Source organism: Amphiura filiformis, chromosome 13 (assembly GCF_039555335.1).
Source record: "Amphiura filiformis chromosome 13, Afil_fr2py, whole genome shotgun sequence".
NCBI lineage: Eukaryota > Metazoa > Echinodermata > Ophiuroidea > Amphilepidida > Amphiuridae > Amphiura > Amphiura filiformis.
In genome coordinates, this window is record NC_092640.1 from 55764504 (window position 1) to 55781178 (window position 16675).

Below are 16675 nucleotides of genomic sequence, written 5' to 3' on the forward strand. Positions count from 1 at the left end.
CACATTTGTCTTGCCTTTGATCATCTTCTACTCTTCCCTAGAAAAAATCATTATGATACCAAATCCCCGGGACCAAATCTAAACACCATGCCATGGAATTCACCATATCACGTCCAAGCTCACATAATTTGGGCGCCCCATTCCTTTTTTAAAGGAATTTTTATTAATACCATAGAAACTGAACAGTCACTAGGATCCACAACATGTTCATCTATCAGGGCACAGTTCTTTAACCCCAATACATTTGTATATTAATTGCATGACCTTTGAAAATTTTGGTACAAAAACTCATACTCTCCAACTTGAGGTCAAACTTTGCACTGTGATTATTTAATTAAGGTTATTGAACTATATCATTGGGATGAGGCCATTGTGGTCCATAGTGAGTACTGCATATGTGGAAATATTTGTGTTACATTTATTTTCGCACTTTTCATGTTCCAAGTTGCTACTGCGAAAAACAAAATGAATGAATATATCTTTATCTAGTGTATACCTATAGGCCATTATAAGGAAATTCAGAATCACAAAATTTAAAAAGAAAAGAAACAGTTCAAAATTGCCAAAGAGCTAAAATTAAATTGCACAAAAATTTCCACTTACAGTATATTATAGAAGCCTAAATGCAATAAAACACTCTCATGCCATGATTCAAAAGGGTACAAAGTTCATCACGCATCGCATTAATACACTGCACAGGCTGAACGTTGGGATTTAGTATGAGAATACCAGCTGGTAACCATTGTGTTATTGCATTAGACCATCAGTAGATAATCGACACCTTGTGCAAAGGAAACAATAGCACATTGTTTCTATAGGAACAATGAACAATCAAAATGCAACATGGACCACAACATGATATGACTTGTCTGATGTGGTCTTCATTCATCAGGTTGCTGCATCATCATTTGTGGTGCCAGGAATTTTTTCGGAGGGGGGGGGGGGGGCAAAGTGAATTTCGGGGGGCAAGAGTTCTAACTGAGGGCATTTGCACCCCATGCCCCCCAGTGGGGCTGCCACTGTGCATCGTGGCTACAGAAGTTCACTTCCATGATACCAGAAGGTGCAGACGGTCACAGGACTTCCAATTCCAATCTTTGTCGCAATCCGTCCACTGATCTTCATGAATGTTCATCAGGTAACATGGCTACAGAAGTTTACCTCCATGACTGTGCAGACGATCACAGGACTTTAATCCGTCCATTCACCACATTCCAATGTGTAAGTTCTGTTCAGTGGCACAGCCAAGGAGGCAAGGGGGGTCCGCTGAACCCCCTGTGGAATATCTATCTTGAACCCTCTTGCTCCTTGAATTCTTTTTTTCTTAGGCCTTTTTTTTTTGCCATATAGGACTATTTTTGAGCATTTTCATCCAATTTTCTTCACCCAGGTGATAGTCACCTTTATCCCCTCTGAAAAAAAATCTTGGCTGCGCTACTGGCTCTGTTTATAAAATAAAAGGCTCGAACATGGGTTCTGTTATGCTACATGGATTATTCGGTACCAAGGTTTCACGACGGGAACCCACTTGAGTGTTTACACAGTGCACATGCTACATTAGTAGTAAAGTTCTCCAATGGTACCCACCTGGTAACTACAGCAGTTGTAGCAACATAAAGGTGCATGGGGCTAGATGCTTCATATCCTTGCTTAGGAAATTATAATGGTAGCACAAATGGCAGCTATCTCTTTATAGCCTGTACTTGTGTTATTATTCAAATGGCTGCCTGCTGGCCCATTGCAAAATTTCTGTCGCAGATCGGATCTAGTTCTCCCTGCCAGTATTGCGCAATATGCAGGTCTCATTGCGCAAATCCTAACTGCGAGTGACAAAGTGAAATAAACTCCAATGTAGCAGCAAACTAGCAATGAATAAATGAATATATGGCTCAAAATATGCTAAGGTGCCATATATTTTGACATCTTTTTTTTAAAATAATAATTATAGAAATGGAATATTTGCTAGTTTAGTGGCAAGTTTAGGTAGTAAAGACATAGCATACACAATTTAAGTAAAATCCTTTCACTCTAAATAATAAAAAAATAAAAAATAGCTGTAAAAATGCCTATTTTTACACTTTTATTTGTAACATGCCAAGAGACGCCTTTTTTCAACAGCTTTTAATTTTTTTTATGGATCCTTATAGAAATTCATGTGACCTGTTTCCCAAAATGGTGCAGTAAACCAATCAAATAACAGAAAGAGGTATTATGAATTATAAGTTAACAGATCAAAAACGCATTTAAAAGTTTGCCTTGCGTGTATGTTACTATTGTCTGTCAAACTTTTGATTGATTTTGAAGTCCCTCAGTTTTTTATAAACAAAGACTTGAAGCATAAACTAAAGGGTAAATCTATTGTAAATAACTTCATTTCTCCATATTATAATCAATTTGTAAGTGGCTGCCATCTTTCTTGAACATATAACAATTTTAAAATTTTTCTTGAAATGTCTGTCAAATAGTAACATACGCAAGACGGTGCTGTAATTCCTGCTGAACTAGGGTGATACAGCTAATTATGCTACATGACATAGCATTTAGCTCCACCTAGCTTTGTGGCACTATCACTTTGTGAGGAGAAGCTTTTTTGATGACACAATCCATTGTTAAGTGTTGTCTATCAAACATTTGTACGCAAGTAACATACGCTAGATTTGTATGTGTCTGTCAAAAGTAACATACATAATACGTTTAAAAAATTAAAAATCACTTGATGTTCACATTATGATGATAGTTTAGAGTTTATAAAAGTGTTTTAAAACATGTGATTTATAAACTGCATCTGATCTTTATTCAATTTCCCATCTTGAACTACTGTTTTTGCCAAATTATTATTCTGTATGTTACATTTGACAGACATCTTATGTATGTTATGGCTTGACAGACACACATATTTTATTTATAACAATTTATCCTCCTTATTGTAATATTTGGACACATTTTTTTCCACAATCAGTTGCTGTACATTGTAGGTCCTACACCTAAATAACCACAAAATACCTTATGTAATACTTTATAAATTTTTATTTGATTGCAGAAAATCATCAAAATTGTGTCTGTCAAATATAACGTCACGCAAGGGCTAGAAAATTAAATTTGTGAAGTAAATGGTCTATAACTTATCTTTCTTTTAGTGTATTATGAACGATATATGTGCATACTATAATTTAAACCTGGTTGGAGACCAAAAGAAAAGAGCTGGAAAAATAATTGTGTGTTACACTTTTATGACACCTTAGCTTATTTTGAGCCATAAACAAATCCTACAACAGTTTGGTAAGTGGGTTTTCTTTCACCAACATTAATCATGCGAGTCATGGTGTAAAGTTGACAAGTTTACTAAATTGTTGCTAAAATGAAACTTCAATTATCACTAACTTTAAAATCCCTTTCTCATTTTACAATCATTTGGTAACACACCCTACATCAGTTACATATTACGATACCCAATATTGTCAGTTTATTTACCTCGAGTTTTCCCCGGTTTCCAGGCCTATTATCCCTTGTATGGGATTCATCCAAAACACACAGCCTCTAGGTCTAACATTTCCTCAGCATCATTAGAGGTTAATGACTGCGCATCGGTTGTTCTGAGGAGGGCATTGTGAAAAATGTAAACATTTCGCTTTTGGAACCAAGGAATATCAACTGTTCAAGCAAAATTTTTAGATTTTTCACAATACCTGATACAAAGTCATTACCCTCATTTATAATAACCACCACTTCTCAATATGTGTGATTCCATTCCATCTGTATTATATTTGACAACAAAATACAATTTTAAATTTAACATTTTCCACACAATTTTCACCACCACCACTTAAAAGTACTTTGTAAGTGGTGGTGAAAATCATGCGATGTACAAATACGTTAGTTGTGTGTGCGTATTTCCATTCCACATCACGTCACACATCAAATTTAATGAACAAGCACGTTAAAATTCAGATTTTTTTACCTCTATTTATACGAATCTGGGGTTCAATGACTGAACTTGACATATATTTTTTCAAGAGAAGAATTTCTGCTGCAAATCTGTTGTTTTGGCTTCAATAATTTTTTTCAATCATTTTTTTTTTCATTTCTCCATACGCACACATGAAGTAAATGTTTCACCACTCTATATTTAACAGAGCATTTGCAAAATGCAAAAAATGATTTGGTGCGAAAAATTCAACTTTGGAAAGTACAGCCTATATTATTACACAGTAGCAAGACAAACAGTAGCTCATAGTTTATCAAGTTAACTCACTTCCTCTATGATAGGAATTGTGCAATGACCAGTGCATTGGGCTATTCCAGTTGAAATCCATACACCCCGTATGGAAGACATGACCTATCTCCCACACAGGGAGTGCAAATTTCAAATAGGGTTATCTGCACGGGAGACTCCATTTGAAATCTATACCCCCTGTGTGGGAGATGAATGTAATGTCTATTACTGTAAAACACTTTAATTTCGCGGGTACTTTATTTCGCGAATTGGCGATGATCTACATTTTCGCGAGTATTTAATTTCGCGAATTTACAATTTCTATATAAGCTTACACCTACAAAGTATGCCAAATTTTGAACTCCACAGAATTCTGCACTAACTTTCATATTTCTATCCGTTTACATCGCTCTAAACACTGGATAAATTTCCCTTTTCTTGGCCTATAATGTACAATGAATATCTAGTAATTCAGATTAAACCTTGATTTTTTATATATTTTGTCATTTTGACTGTCTATTTTGATGATAGTTTTGCGATATTTTACCACTTCCAAGTTGGACCATCGGCCATATTTGATTACCTTATTCCCAATGCCCCTTGCCTATTACCCACAATGCTGTAAGAACTACCTGCCGATTGGCCAAAAAGAAGCTTTCATTATCGATTGGACCAATCAGCAACATTGTTAGAATAATTTCACCATGCAAAAAAAATTGGGGTGAATTATTTGCAAAGCTCCATTCTGATTGGTGATTAAAATGAAGCTATCACGTAATTGACCAATCAGAGGCAATGTTAGATTGGCAGGTAGTGCTCAGGGGGTTAAAGATGGCCGATTTGATAAGAAAAATACCAGAAAATATATCAAAAAAGAATGTCAAAATAAGTCCAGAAGGACTGAAAAATTAACAAAATGGATGTGCACTAATAAAATTAAAATATTACTTTACCTCCATGCATCATGAAAAATTAATTTCATGCTGTATTCTGAGCGATGTAAATGGATATAAATATGATGGTTTGTGTAGACAGAATAAGCTTAAAATACATAAAGCTTGTTTTAAGCTTTCTGTGTGTGTTTTCAAGGATCAATTTCGCGAGTATTTAATTTCGCGAATTTGTAGACCTCGCGAAATTCGCGAAATTAAATACCTCGCGAAATTAACTTGTTTTACAGTATGTTTCATAGGGGGTGTATGGATTTTAACCGGAACAGCCCATTATCACAGCATGCAAGACAAACAGCCAACAGCATTGGGATAAAGACTCCTATGGTCCACTGACAAAGTGGTTCAATAAACTGCTTTTATGACGCAACATGATTTCTTGGTACTTGCACAAGACGTGCTTGGATCGGAAGGAGATTTTACGCTCAAGTTGAACTTGACACTTGTTTACAGTTTGTGTATTCCAACCTACCCCTAGATACAGCTGATTTGGAAATCTGGATGGGCACAAGCACCTCTATCATTGTTTTTGTGTGCACATCTATCATATTTTGCACACATCTATCATATTTTCTTTTTTTCTTTTTTTTAAGGGACACAATGACAAATGCCTCAGTGGCAGGTGAGATTGAATAAAAAAATCTCCTTTTTATCCCCTTTTTTTTTACCCAAAGGCTGGCAGTAAATTATTACTTGATTTGCTGGGAGCGGTCTTCTTTTCCCTTGACTGTATCTTCAAATCTATTTCTCACTTTTCTTTCCATACAGGCCATCATGCTAATATCTAAGCTTTTTAGTCTGGCTTCAGAATTTTGTTTGAGCCTTGTCCCATCAGGATCCAAGCGTAATGAGGTGACCATTTCATTATTCATTTGCCAGCATTTAATTATTTACAAAATAGCAGCCATTTCATCAACATTTAAAGCACGCCACAGAGGCGCTGTATATCTTCCAATATTGTGTTTAAAACACAACCCTAATCAAATTAACATAGGGGCTTGCACAAATTTGTATTTATCAAAATATCTTTCACCTTCCATGTAGGCCTATTTATACGAGGATTTCTCTAACTAATAAAAAGGCCATCAAATGCCAGTTGTGGTGTAAATGACAGACCACATTGGACACAAAGCAGTCACCCTCCTTGGGGTAATGTCCAATTAATTATACCTCAACTTGATGACATAATCTTATTTTTAGTTTTATTTTATTTTGGAACAGGTTGATTAATCATGTGCTTGTGTGTCAATTTAAAACTAAATTTGTACAAAATACAAAATTGTTTCGGGATTTTGGCATTGCAAAAAATCCCAACACAGGTGGGTACCTTGTGAGAGGAGTGAGAGCAATCACTCCTCTGCAGCTCATAAGTTGCATTTGCAAGAGCGATTTATAGCTCCTCTAGATGACTAGTTAAATTCTTTATGATTTAATGGCTACAGGTGTAAACAGCTCTTCTAAAACTCTTCTTGAAGAGACCAGAAGAGCATTCTACAGCTCTTCTCTCATTTTCAAAAGGAAGTCCCTGGTTACGAGAAACACAACATTGACTTTCATTAGCCTTTAAAACAAAAACCAACAAGTTTACAGAAACCAGAATGAAAGAAGGGATGGTCCAATCAACAACCTCATCTCTAACTATCTATTCTCTATTTAACCTGACAATTTTCTGGTACTTTGGCCGTTTTTTTATAATCCTTGTTTCATGTCAAACATTTGCTTTATTTTGAAAACTGTACATAATTATTTTGGGAACCACAAAAATGTTGGAAGTACTGCATTATTGTCTATAGAGGGCTCTCTTCAACAAAAATACTTGGACACAGAATACAAGTTTACATGAGGGCTCCCTTACACTTCTATAAACAGTAATCCTGTAAATGGTCACTCCCTGTTTCCAGTCATTACCTAGCATGACTCACAGCTTCATCAACTCAGATAATACAGGGGTGTGAGTGACCTCTACTGAAAAAAAAGGAACTTTGTTCAAAAAAGAGGAATTCAGCTTGAAAGAGGAGAATTCACACCCCTGATAATAACAACTTCAGATTCTTAAATGCATGAAAGATCACACTTGCTTTTGAATAAGAATTTATTACGTTTGCAAGCTGACTTTCTGACTTATCATTTTTGTGACAAGATTTATAGTAAAAATATCATCTAATTAATTATTAGAGAAATAACATAATTATTAGAGAAATAACAATAGGAATTTGTGTTTTTACTATCGTGCGACAGACGACAGGCAGGTCCAATATTTTGAGTAGTGGATGCTGGCACATTTTGTACAATTTCTCAAGCAAAATATGTTGTACATTTATTAACCCATTTCATACAGGAAAAAAAATCCTGTGATTTTTGCTATTTTTATAACAAAATTGTCACTTATACTTTTGCAAAATGCAAGCAAGTATAAATGCATCCACTTGCAAGAAAAATGAACGCGTCCGACAGCAATGCCCATACTACGCAAAGTGCACGCCCAGGCAATTATACAATATTTATGCACGGCTAGTAATTTACTAACATTTACCCCAATTGGTTCTCACTATATAGGAGTGCACTGGTGTGTCCAGGATCTGTTCCTACGGGGGCTCAGAGGGGCTTAATGGCTGAAATCGCCAAAAAACAGCTGATTTTACATGATTTTAAACAAATTGTGGGGGCTTCAGCCCAAAGCCCCCCTCCCCCCGGACACGCCACTGGAGTGTATGAATAGCTCGTAATCAATAGTGTGTTCGACAATAAAATGATTATAAATGCCTCATTTCTACTTACCTTTTTCTTGTCTTCATCCGACGATGACTCACTAGACTCAATGTATTCCTTGCTCTTATAATTGGCTCCTGATCCCGCCATCGACTTCTTTGGACTTGGAGATGTCTTCTTCTCCTTCTTTGCTTTCTTCTTCTTTGGTGTACTGCAAAACAAACCAACATTTAACACCATGAGAACTACTTGCCGATTGGCCAAAATGAATATTGTGTCCAATTTTGAACCAATCAAGGATGGTGTTAATAAGATCATCTGTAAATGCATGTTTGACCAGTGGCGTAGCCAGGATTTTGGAACCGAGGGGGCACACCGGCACAACTTGTAAATGTACCGACGGAAATATTTTTTACAGACGGAAGTTGTGATTTGTTGACCCAAAATTTGTTTGCATGGTTTGAAAAAGTGAAGAGCAAAAAAAAACCAACAACATCAACAAAAACAACAACAACAAAACAAACAACTCTTCATGCAAGCTTCACAGTAAAGGTGGAGAAGACAAAAATGACAAAATCTATCACTTTTTGAAATGACAAACATGTAAATTATAATGTAGCAGAAAAAATGTTATCTTCCGTAGAGTTAGGAAATTTTCAGGTGTAATTAGTTCATAGCCCCTTGCTTGGGCAAATCATATTATTAATTAGTTGATAACCCCTTGCTTGGGCAAATCATATTATTAATTAGTTGATAACCCCTTGCTTGGGCAAATCATATTATTAATTAGTTGATAACCCCTTGCTTGGGCAAATCATATTATTAATTAGTTGATAACCCCTTGCTTGGGCAAATCATATTATTAATTAGTTGATAACCCCTTGCTTGGGCAAATCATATTATTAATTAGTTGATAACCCCTTGCTTGGGCAAATCATATTATTAATTAGTTGATAACCCCTTGCTTGGGCAAATCATATTATTAATTAGTTGATAACCCCTTGCTTGGGCAAATCATATTATTAATTAGTTGATAACCCCTTGCTTGGGCAAATCATATTATTAATTAGTTGATAACCCCTTGCTTGGGCAAATCATATTATTAATTAGTTGATAACCCCTTGCTTGGGCAAATCATATTATTAATTAGTTGATAACCCCTTGCTTGGGCAAATCATATTATTAATTAGTTGATAACCCCTTGCTTGGGCAAATCATATTATTAATTAGTTGATAACCCCTTGCTTGGGCAAATCATATTATTAATTAGTTGATAACCCTTGCTTGGGCAAATCATATTATTAATTAGTTGATAACCCCTTGCTTGGGCAAATCATATTATTAATTAGTTGATAACCCCTTGCTTGGGCAAATCATATTATTAATTAGTTGATAACCCCTTGCTTGGGCAAATCATATTATTAATTAGTTGATAACCCCTTGCTTGGGCAAATCATATTATTAATTAGTTGATAACCCCTTGCTTGGGCAAATCATATTATTAATTAGTTGATAACCCCTTGCTTGGGCAAATCATATTATTAATTAGTTGATAACCCTTGCTTGGGCAAATCATATTATTAATTAGTTGATAACCCCTTGCTTGGGCAAATCATATTATTAATTAGTTGATAACCCCTTGCTTGGGCAAATCATATTATTAATTAGTTGATAACCCCTTGCTTGGGCAAATCATATTATTAATTAGTTCATAACCCCTTGCTTGGGCAAATCATATTATTAATTAGTTGATAACCCCTTGCTTGGGCAAATCATATTATTAATTAGTTGATAACCCCTTGCTTGGGCAAATCATATTATTAATTGAGGGAATCAAACATCTCACAGGGAAATAGAGTCATGATGGGTAAGAGCAAGGTGTCATGCAGTCAAGTTAGCTCAATCGATAAGGCGTTTGACTATGGTGTGCGAGAGGTTGCGGGTTCGAACCCTGGCGGTGCCTAGTACGCCTCTCGTGAACAAAATGAATTAGCTTGAAATTCCCCTAGACAAGGAACTTACTGCTAATTTGTCTCATTGTAACCCGTCTGAAACTTCGGGAGCTGATCCTGGTTGCGATGGTTATTTGTGGAATGTCTAGGGTGTGCGCTCCTGAAGCAGCAAAGTCCCTGAATTGTTGCTTAATGGTTTATGGAATGATGTGGGCCGTAGTGGTCAGCGACAACCTGTAAAGTGTGCTGAGGCTTGTGGATCAACGTCTAAGCGTTGTGCCTTTGCGTAGCGCACTATAAATCACTGCGCTTTTTTTTTATGAACAGAGATGAAGGGGTCTAGAACCTTAGTCACATTTATGATCCACTGTTGGGATACAGCAACTAAGTCTGTTATCACTACAGGAAGTAACATTACTTCCCGCCAGTCAGCTGTGGGTCACAACAATAACAAAGTCTTTGGTTCACTGATGAAACTGTCAGCAAAAACAGTCATATCAGTTTTTACTAGGGCTTTTGTCGAGAACTGTTGTCGACAATATTGTTGATAAAGCAATTTTCGACAAGTCTGATTGTCGACAAGTATGGAACAACTGTTGACAAAAAACTAGTCACTAAAATATTAGAATAAAGTTTTAGATATGCTTAACATCACCATTATTTACCATAAATTAACTGCATCAGTATTTTGACTTTACTGATGTATTACTTTGTCGACAACTTGTCGACATTGGATCTTCAGATTTGACGATTATCGTTCTACTAGTCAACAGCCCTAGTTTTTAGCTTGGTTTTATCAATCTGAACTTTTTTATGTACAGAAAAATATTGGAACATGTATAGCTTTCTTGATAGCTGGTGAATTATTCATGCTGCCTTCTTACAAAACAAGGTATAATAATAAAATAAACAACAACAACAACAACAACAACAACAACAACAACAACAACAACAACAAAATAACTATAATAATAATAATAATTAACAAAATTGGAAAGCATAAAATGCAAGAGCCTCTAAATGCTGATGCATCAATCAGCAAGTGCAAAAATGACTTCATAAAAAATTGCCAAAAATGATAACACACAAACTGGAAATAATATCAGTAAAAGAGTGTTTCTGTATAGCTAACTAGGTCATGACTTACTAGTATCTATTCCATGGGGAGTATATGAAAGATATAACATGCAAAAATAAATTATGTCAGTAATAAGGAAACACCACAAACATTTTGAGCAAAATTTATTATAGTGGCACAAAGTTAAGAATGGACTATTCAAGTTGAAATCCATACACCCCCTATAGAAGTCATGACCTTAATCTCCCACACATAGAGTGTAGATTTCAAATGGAGTCACCCATTCATTTTTAAATTCATACCCCCTGTGTGGAAGATTTAGGTCATGTTTTCATATGGATTTCAACTGAATAGCCCAATATGACAACAATGCAGAAATAAATGATTTTGTTGTTTTCCTGAAACAAGCCTTTTACTAGATATAGCCTGAAATAGAACCCACATTATTGTTTATCAATGGATTCACAAATCTATTCCAGAACAAGAGCACCAAGGGTGCTGTAGCTCAATTGTTATTTGAAATTTGACGTAAATATAATGTTCAGATAACCGTTGAATATATCAAATTGTTTTTTTTTTAATATACTGGTATTTAATTGTGTTTATACCCTTTCTTTATTTATTTATGTCAAGAATATTGCTAGTTGGTTTTATAAAAAGCGAGTTAACTCTCAACATTAACAATAAAACTAAATAATATAGTATTTGGTGCATCTCACATTCTTACCAAGTTCAACAATATGACATGCTTGATCATACAAATGAATTCAAGTATCTTGGTGTTACATTAGATCCACTTCTCATGGTGGGGATGTGAAACAAAATTTTAATTTTACGTGGCATAATGTACATGTATATAAAGGTCATTTATGTGCAACAGGGCCCCCCACCTTTGTTCCATAACCATTAAAGACTTAATGTACGATTTCCGTCAAATTTTAATTTTGTTATTCTTTATTCAAAATGTTGAAATAATATTAAGTAATAACTGCCGGGGAGGGTTGCTGTCCGTTTTAAGTTGAAATAACGAGGTAAAGTGAAAGAAACCCCACTAGTTATTTTGACCATTTAACATGCAGTTCTATGGGAGGACATATTATCATAATTTTTAAAATTACGATAATATGTTGAACTTTGCTCTGTTGACCTACAAAGACAACAAATTTGGCCGATTCCATTTAGGTGAAAGTTGGGACATGTGTAAAAATTACAAATATGCAAAAAAAAATCAGGTTTGAAAAAAATTAACCAATTTCATATTATAAGATCGTATATTAAGGCTTTTAGGTATAGGAAATTTTTTTTTTGCTATAGCCCCCGAATGAAATGTATTTAATTATGTTTGTACTCACTAAGGTAGCATTGTGTGTGAATTTTACAGCCGAACTAAGTGCTATTCTTTTTTATGGTCATTTTAGTGACTAAAATGGCCCAAAATGAGGGTTTTTCAATATTGCTGTCCATTTCTAATCATCACCCCCATAGACTTTACATGTAAAATAAAAACGCCCATAAAAATTGAATAGCACTTATACACTTGTCATTTGTATGACCCACCATATGACCCCCGGGAATGGAGCGTCATTTGTCCAACCTGCGGCGGATTTTCATATACCATGACGCACCCCAGCGTCCCAACAATGACGGACATTCACTTGCAATGACGGTACCTCTCGTCAGTTTTGTGACGCACCATTTCCTGATTTTGACGAACCATGACTGTCCTATGACTCTCCTAAATCAAGCACACACGGTCGCCGACGTTGCAATTATTCTTTTTGCGGAAAAAAATCTACATCACGCCCAAATTATCAGCGTCATCGTATATTGGGCGGAGCTGATGGGCACAGAAACGGCAACATTCACATTATTTTCGAGTGTGCACAAAAGCACCCAGAAATCCGCCCCTTCCACAAAGCTTTCTAACTGTTACGCTATGTTTACGCCCAGTTTGGGCGCATGCAGCAAGGAATTTCGTGAAGTTCCTGGGAAAAGTTGTGATCTATTTTTAACACCACCGATGCGATTATAATGCCGAGGATTTAATGATGAAGCGGCAACAACAGTCAAAAATGCCAGACCCTGTAAAAGTCGAGGCGCATGTATTGCGTGAAGCATATCGTAAACAAAGTATATTATAACATGAACCAGATTAGAGCTCTTCAATGCTGCATGCTGATCATCCTGCGCACAAAGTTGCTGTGAAAAAATGACATTTTAAAAGTTTTGATATTTGTGGAGAATTTTGCCGAAAAAAAAATTAAAAAAAAAATTATAACGTCAATCTTTTCTTTTGATGTAATCAGGCCATCAAAATAAAATGATCAAACCCCGTCAAAGATCACAGTACGCCAGGCCCTGAACCTTTTTCTGATGTAAACAAACAGAATCAAATTATAAAGCTGTTATAACGCGGTTTAAGTTTTACCATTATTGTACCACACCATTGCTTTAGATGTTTGCCGCTCAACTCCATACTCCTCACCTCAAAGGGGATTTCCCGGGCATCGTACGCTACCAAGGCCGAAATGATTATGAATTTTAAAAAGAAATGTACGAATCAGCAGTGGCGTAGCCAGGTTTTAGAACCTGGGTGAAGGGGGGGCACAACTTGTATCTCTACCGACAGAAAAAAAAATTTTGCCGACGGAAGTTGTGAATTGTTGACCCAAATTTGTTTTGCCCAGTGCGCTCCTCAAAAATCCAATTTAAATAGTGTGTGTGTGTGTGGGGGGGGGACACCGACATCGCCCGCCAGTTAATAACATTTATATACAGCATGCTCATGTAGTTTCAAAACTTTTTTTTTCAAAACTTCCTGTACCCCCCCCCTTGAAGTCTAATGGTGCGTCTCTTATGCACACTTTCGTGATGTTTGAATTTTCATTTCTATTTACATTTTGTATACCTCACCACGCCACGTAGGCCTACTTGTTAATTTATGCAGGGAATTGTGCACCTGGGTAACTGCTCCCCAGAAAATCCCCAGGTATAACCGGGTCATTGTACATACATTGTACACCATGTACATTGTATTCAGTCATTCACGCCTAGCCTCGATCGCCACGTGCTTTTTAATTTTATGCATCTGTGTTACTGCCCATACACTCTGATCACAAAATCGCCACTGGGTAAAAAGAATCAAGTCTCTCCACGTGCTTGTTAATTTATGTAGGGAATTATGCACCTGGGTGAAGCCTGGATTACTGCCCCACGATCACAAAATCCACAGGTGTAAATGACATCTCAAACATCGACCGATTTGATTGTCAACCAATGAAATAATTATGAGCCCGGGTAGAGTTTTTTTTGGGGGTGGGGGTCAAAGATCTTTTGGCAAACCGAGAGGGAGGGGGAAGTAAATTTTGGCACACATTTTACGGACCACCTTTTACATAACACGCACGCTCTAAAATGACTTAAGGAAACGCTACAGGAACGTTCAATATATGCAAATTGGGAACCCACATATTGGCATGTGCAGAGGGGGAGGGAAAGATTTTTTGGCAGGCCAAGAAGGGGAGTTTTGGCGGGCCAAGGGGGAGCAATTTTTGGCGAGTCGTTTGCATTTGCAATCCCCCATCCCGGGGGCTCGTAATTATTGCACAGGCCTTTATTACTTTTTCATTCGCTCGTCTAAAGCATTATTTTGCACGTAGTAAATTGCACCACGTGGCATAACTCGATGCTCACGATGAGGGGGCTTCCCAGGGACCGATTGAGCCTGGCGATTGAGGCGCTACAAACAGCTTTATTTTCGTGAGAAATGAGTGATTTAATTTAAAAGGTAAGCAATTAAGATAAACCTTGACACGTCGGCAACTTGAATAGTTTGAAACTTTGAGATTTTATGTAAATGTTTGATGTTGCATGTGTTTCACGCTCGTATCTAATTTTTGTATGTAACATTTTGATTTATGAACAGAAAAATTAGTCCCAGATACATCAAAATTTCTTCCTAAATTAGCTTAAATCCTCAGATTTGTCTGGAAGTTTTTGAAATTTTTGTTGAAGACAGAAGAAGGTATGTACATCCGTATTAAAAAATGAAAGTATTTTAAATCCAGGTCTATTTTAAATACGTGAAAAGGAAAGTCTGTTGGGCCTGTAGAGAGTATTTGATGCGGCAATGATGCCGATGGATCACCACGTGTGTGCATCATCATGATCATGCATGATTGATGTTGCAGGTCGGCAAGATTTCGGCGTCGACCGTGGCCTTTTGACAGCAGGGATATCATGGCCTTGCATTATGTAAATTGACTGACATTGACACACCCCATCGTCACAGTCGTGACGGACAAACGGCTACCAATGACGGTCCCCTTCGTCATTATCATGGTGGTAAATGACCCACCCATGACGCACCTTTCCCGGGGGTCGTATGGTGGGTCATACAACTGACAAGTGTATTAGTTCGGATGTAAAATTCTCACAAAATGCTTTTGAGTGATTACAAAAATAATTAAATACTTTTAATTCAGGGGCTATGTGGAAATTTTTTATTGTATTTCTTGTGCAATGACATATAGGTCCTTTCACAATAAAATGTCCATCTGAAACAAAGGTGGCCTTAGGAACAACAGCATAGCCAGCATTTTAGTGTGCGGGGAGTAAAGCCAAACTCTGTCCCCATTTGTCAATTTTTGACCTTTTTCAGTCATTTTAATGACATACTCTGATCCCCATCCCCATTTTCATCACTGGAAATTTCTGTGTAGGGGATGCAACTTTCCCCCTAGCTCCCAATGCCACTGCTCAGGAGGGAGGCAATGTGCTGAGGTTATTCTGCATATAAATTGTTAATGAATAATAAATAAATGAATGGGCACCAAATATCTTCAGGTATAAACTGACAGGAATAATAGCAGTAATAAATATTTGTCTTTAGGCATGTCCACACAGAGGAATTTTTGCTTGAGCAAAGCGGCTCTCGGACAAAAACTTGGGGGGAAATCTACCATGTGAACGCTCTCAAGGATTCCAATTACTAAGTTTACCCCAAATTTATCTGTGTCTGTTAATTAGTTAAATAAATGTAGGCTTCAAGACATCCAAATTGCACCTGCATTGCTGAAAAGCCACCCAATTTTTTTCTTAACCATCTGTTTCTGTGGGACAGGAAATTGTTGGAAGTCTCAGGGAAAATCTTCAAAAGTTACCCAAACCATGGCTACAAAACCATGAGCTTGGCAACCCTGATTACTTTGTCCTTGTCAAGCACTTGAACAAACACTCTACTGTTGACATTAGGTTTTAGTGGTTTATGCATATTTAATAGCCTTGATCAAGTCTTTCGCCTTACTTTTTCTCTGTTCATGCTCTTATGGTTGAAGTACCCCTCAGATTTTTAGTCAGGTCAGAATTTTTAATGAGCTAGGGAGGAAGTATACCTTGTGGGCATGGTGTGTATTTTGCTCAAACACTACCCCTGTAGTGCACAGTATGCCTGGGGTAAAGTATGATAAGAAAGTCCACAATCTAGTAATTCAAATGTCAAATAGATTTTCACAAAGTTATGATGGTAAATAAATATCTTGAAAGAATAGATAACTTCAAAACTTTGGAAAGTAATAGAAATTTTTGGAAGATGTGGCAAAGCTTCCATGAATTTTACATTCACTAACTATGGACGCCAAAGGACTTGAAACAAGTCTAATATTTTAAAGAGCTTTAGAATTTTACAATCTCACATAAAAATAATTACTATGTAAAACTATCCTCACAAATATCTGAGAGGTCTCTGCAAAAATACACATGCTCCAAATCTAAA

At 36.5% G+C, this 16675-nt stretch overlaps 1 protein-coding gene across 1 annotated transcript in view; it reads right to left on the reverse strand.

Moving 5' to 3' along the window:
* Positions 1–16675, reverse strand: part of LOC140168549 (FACT complex subunit SSRP1-like) — a 98366-nt gene that overhangs the window by 50355 nt on the left and 31336 nt on the right. Inside the window, 1 exon segment of the mRNA XM_072191950.1 lies at positions 7942–8083. Coding sequence (XP_072048051.1) covers positions 7942–8083 — 142 coding nt within the window.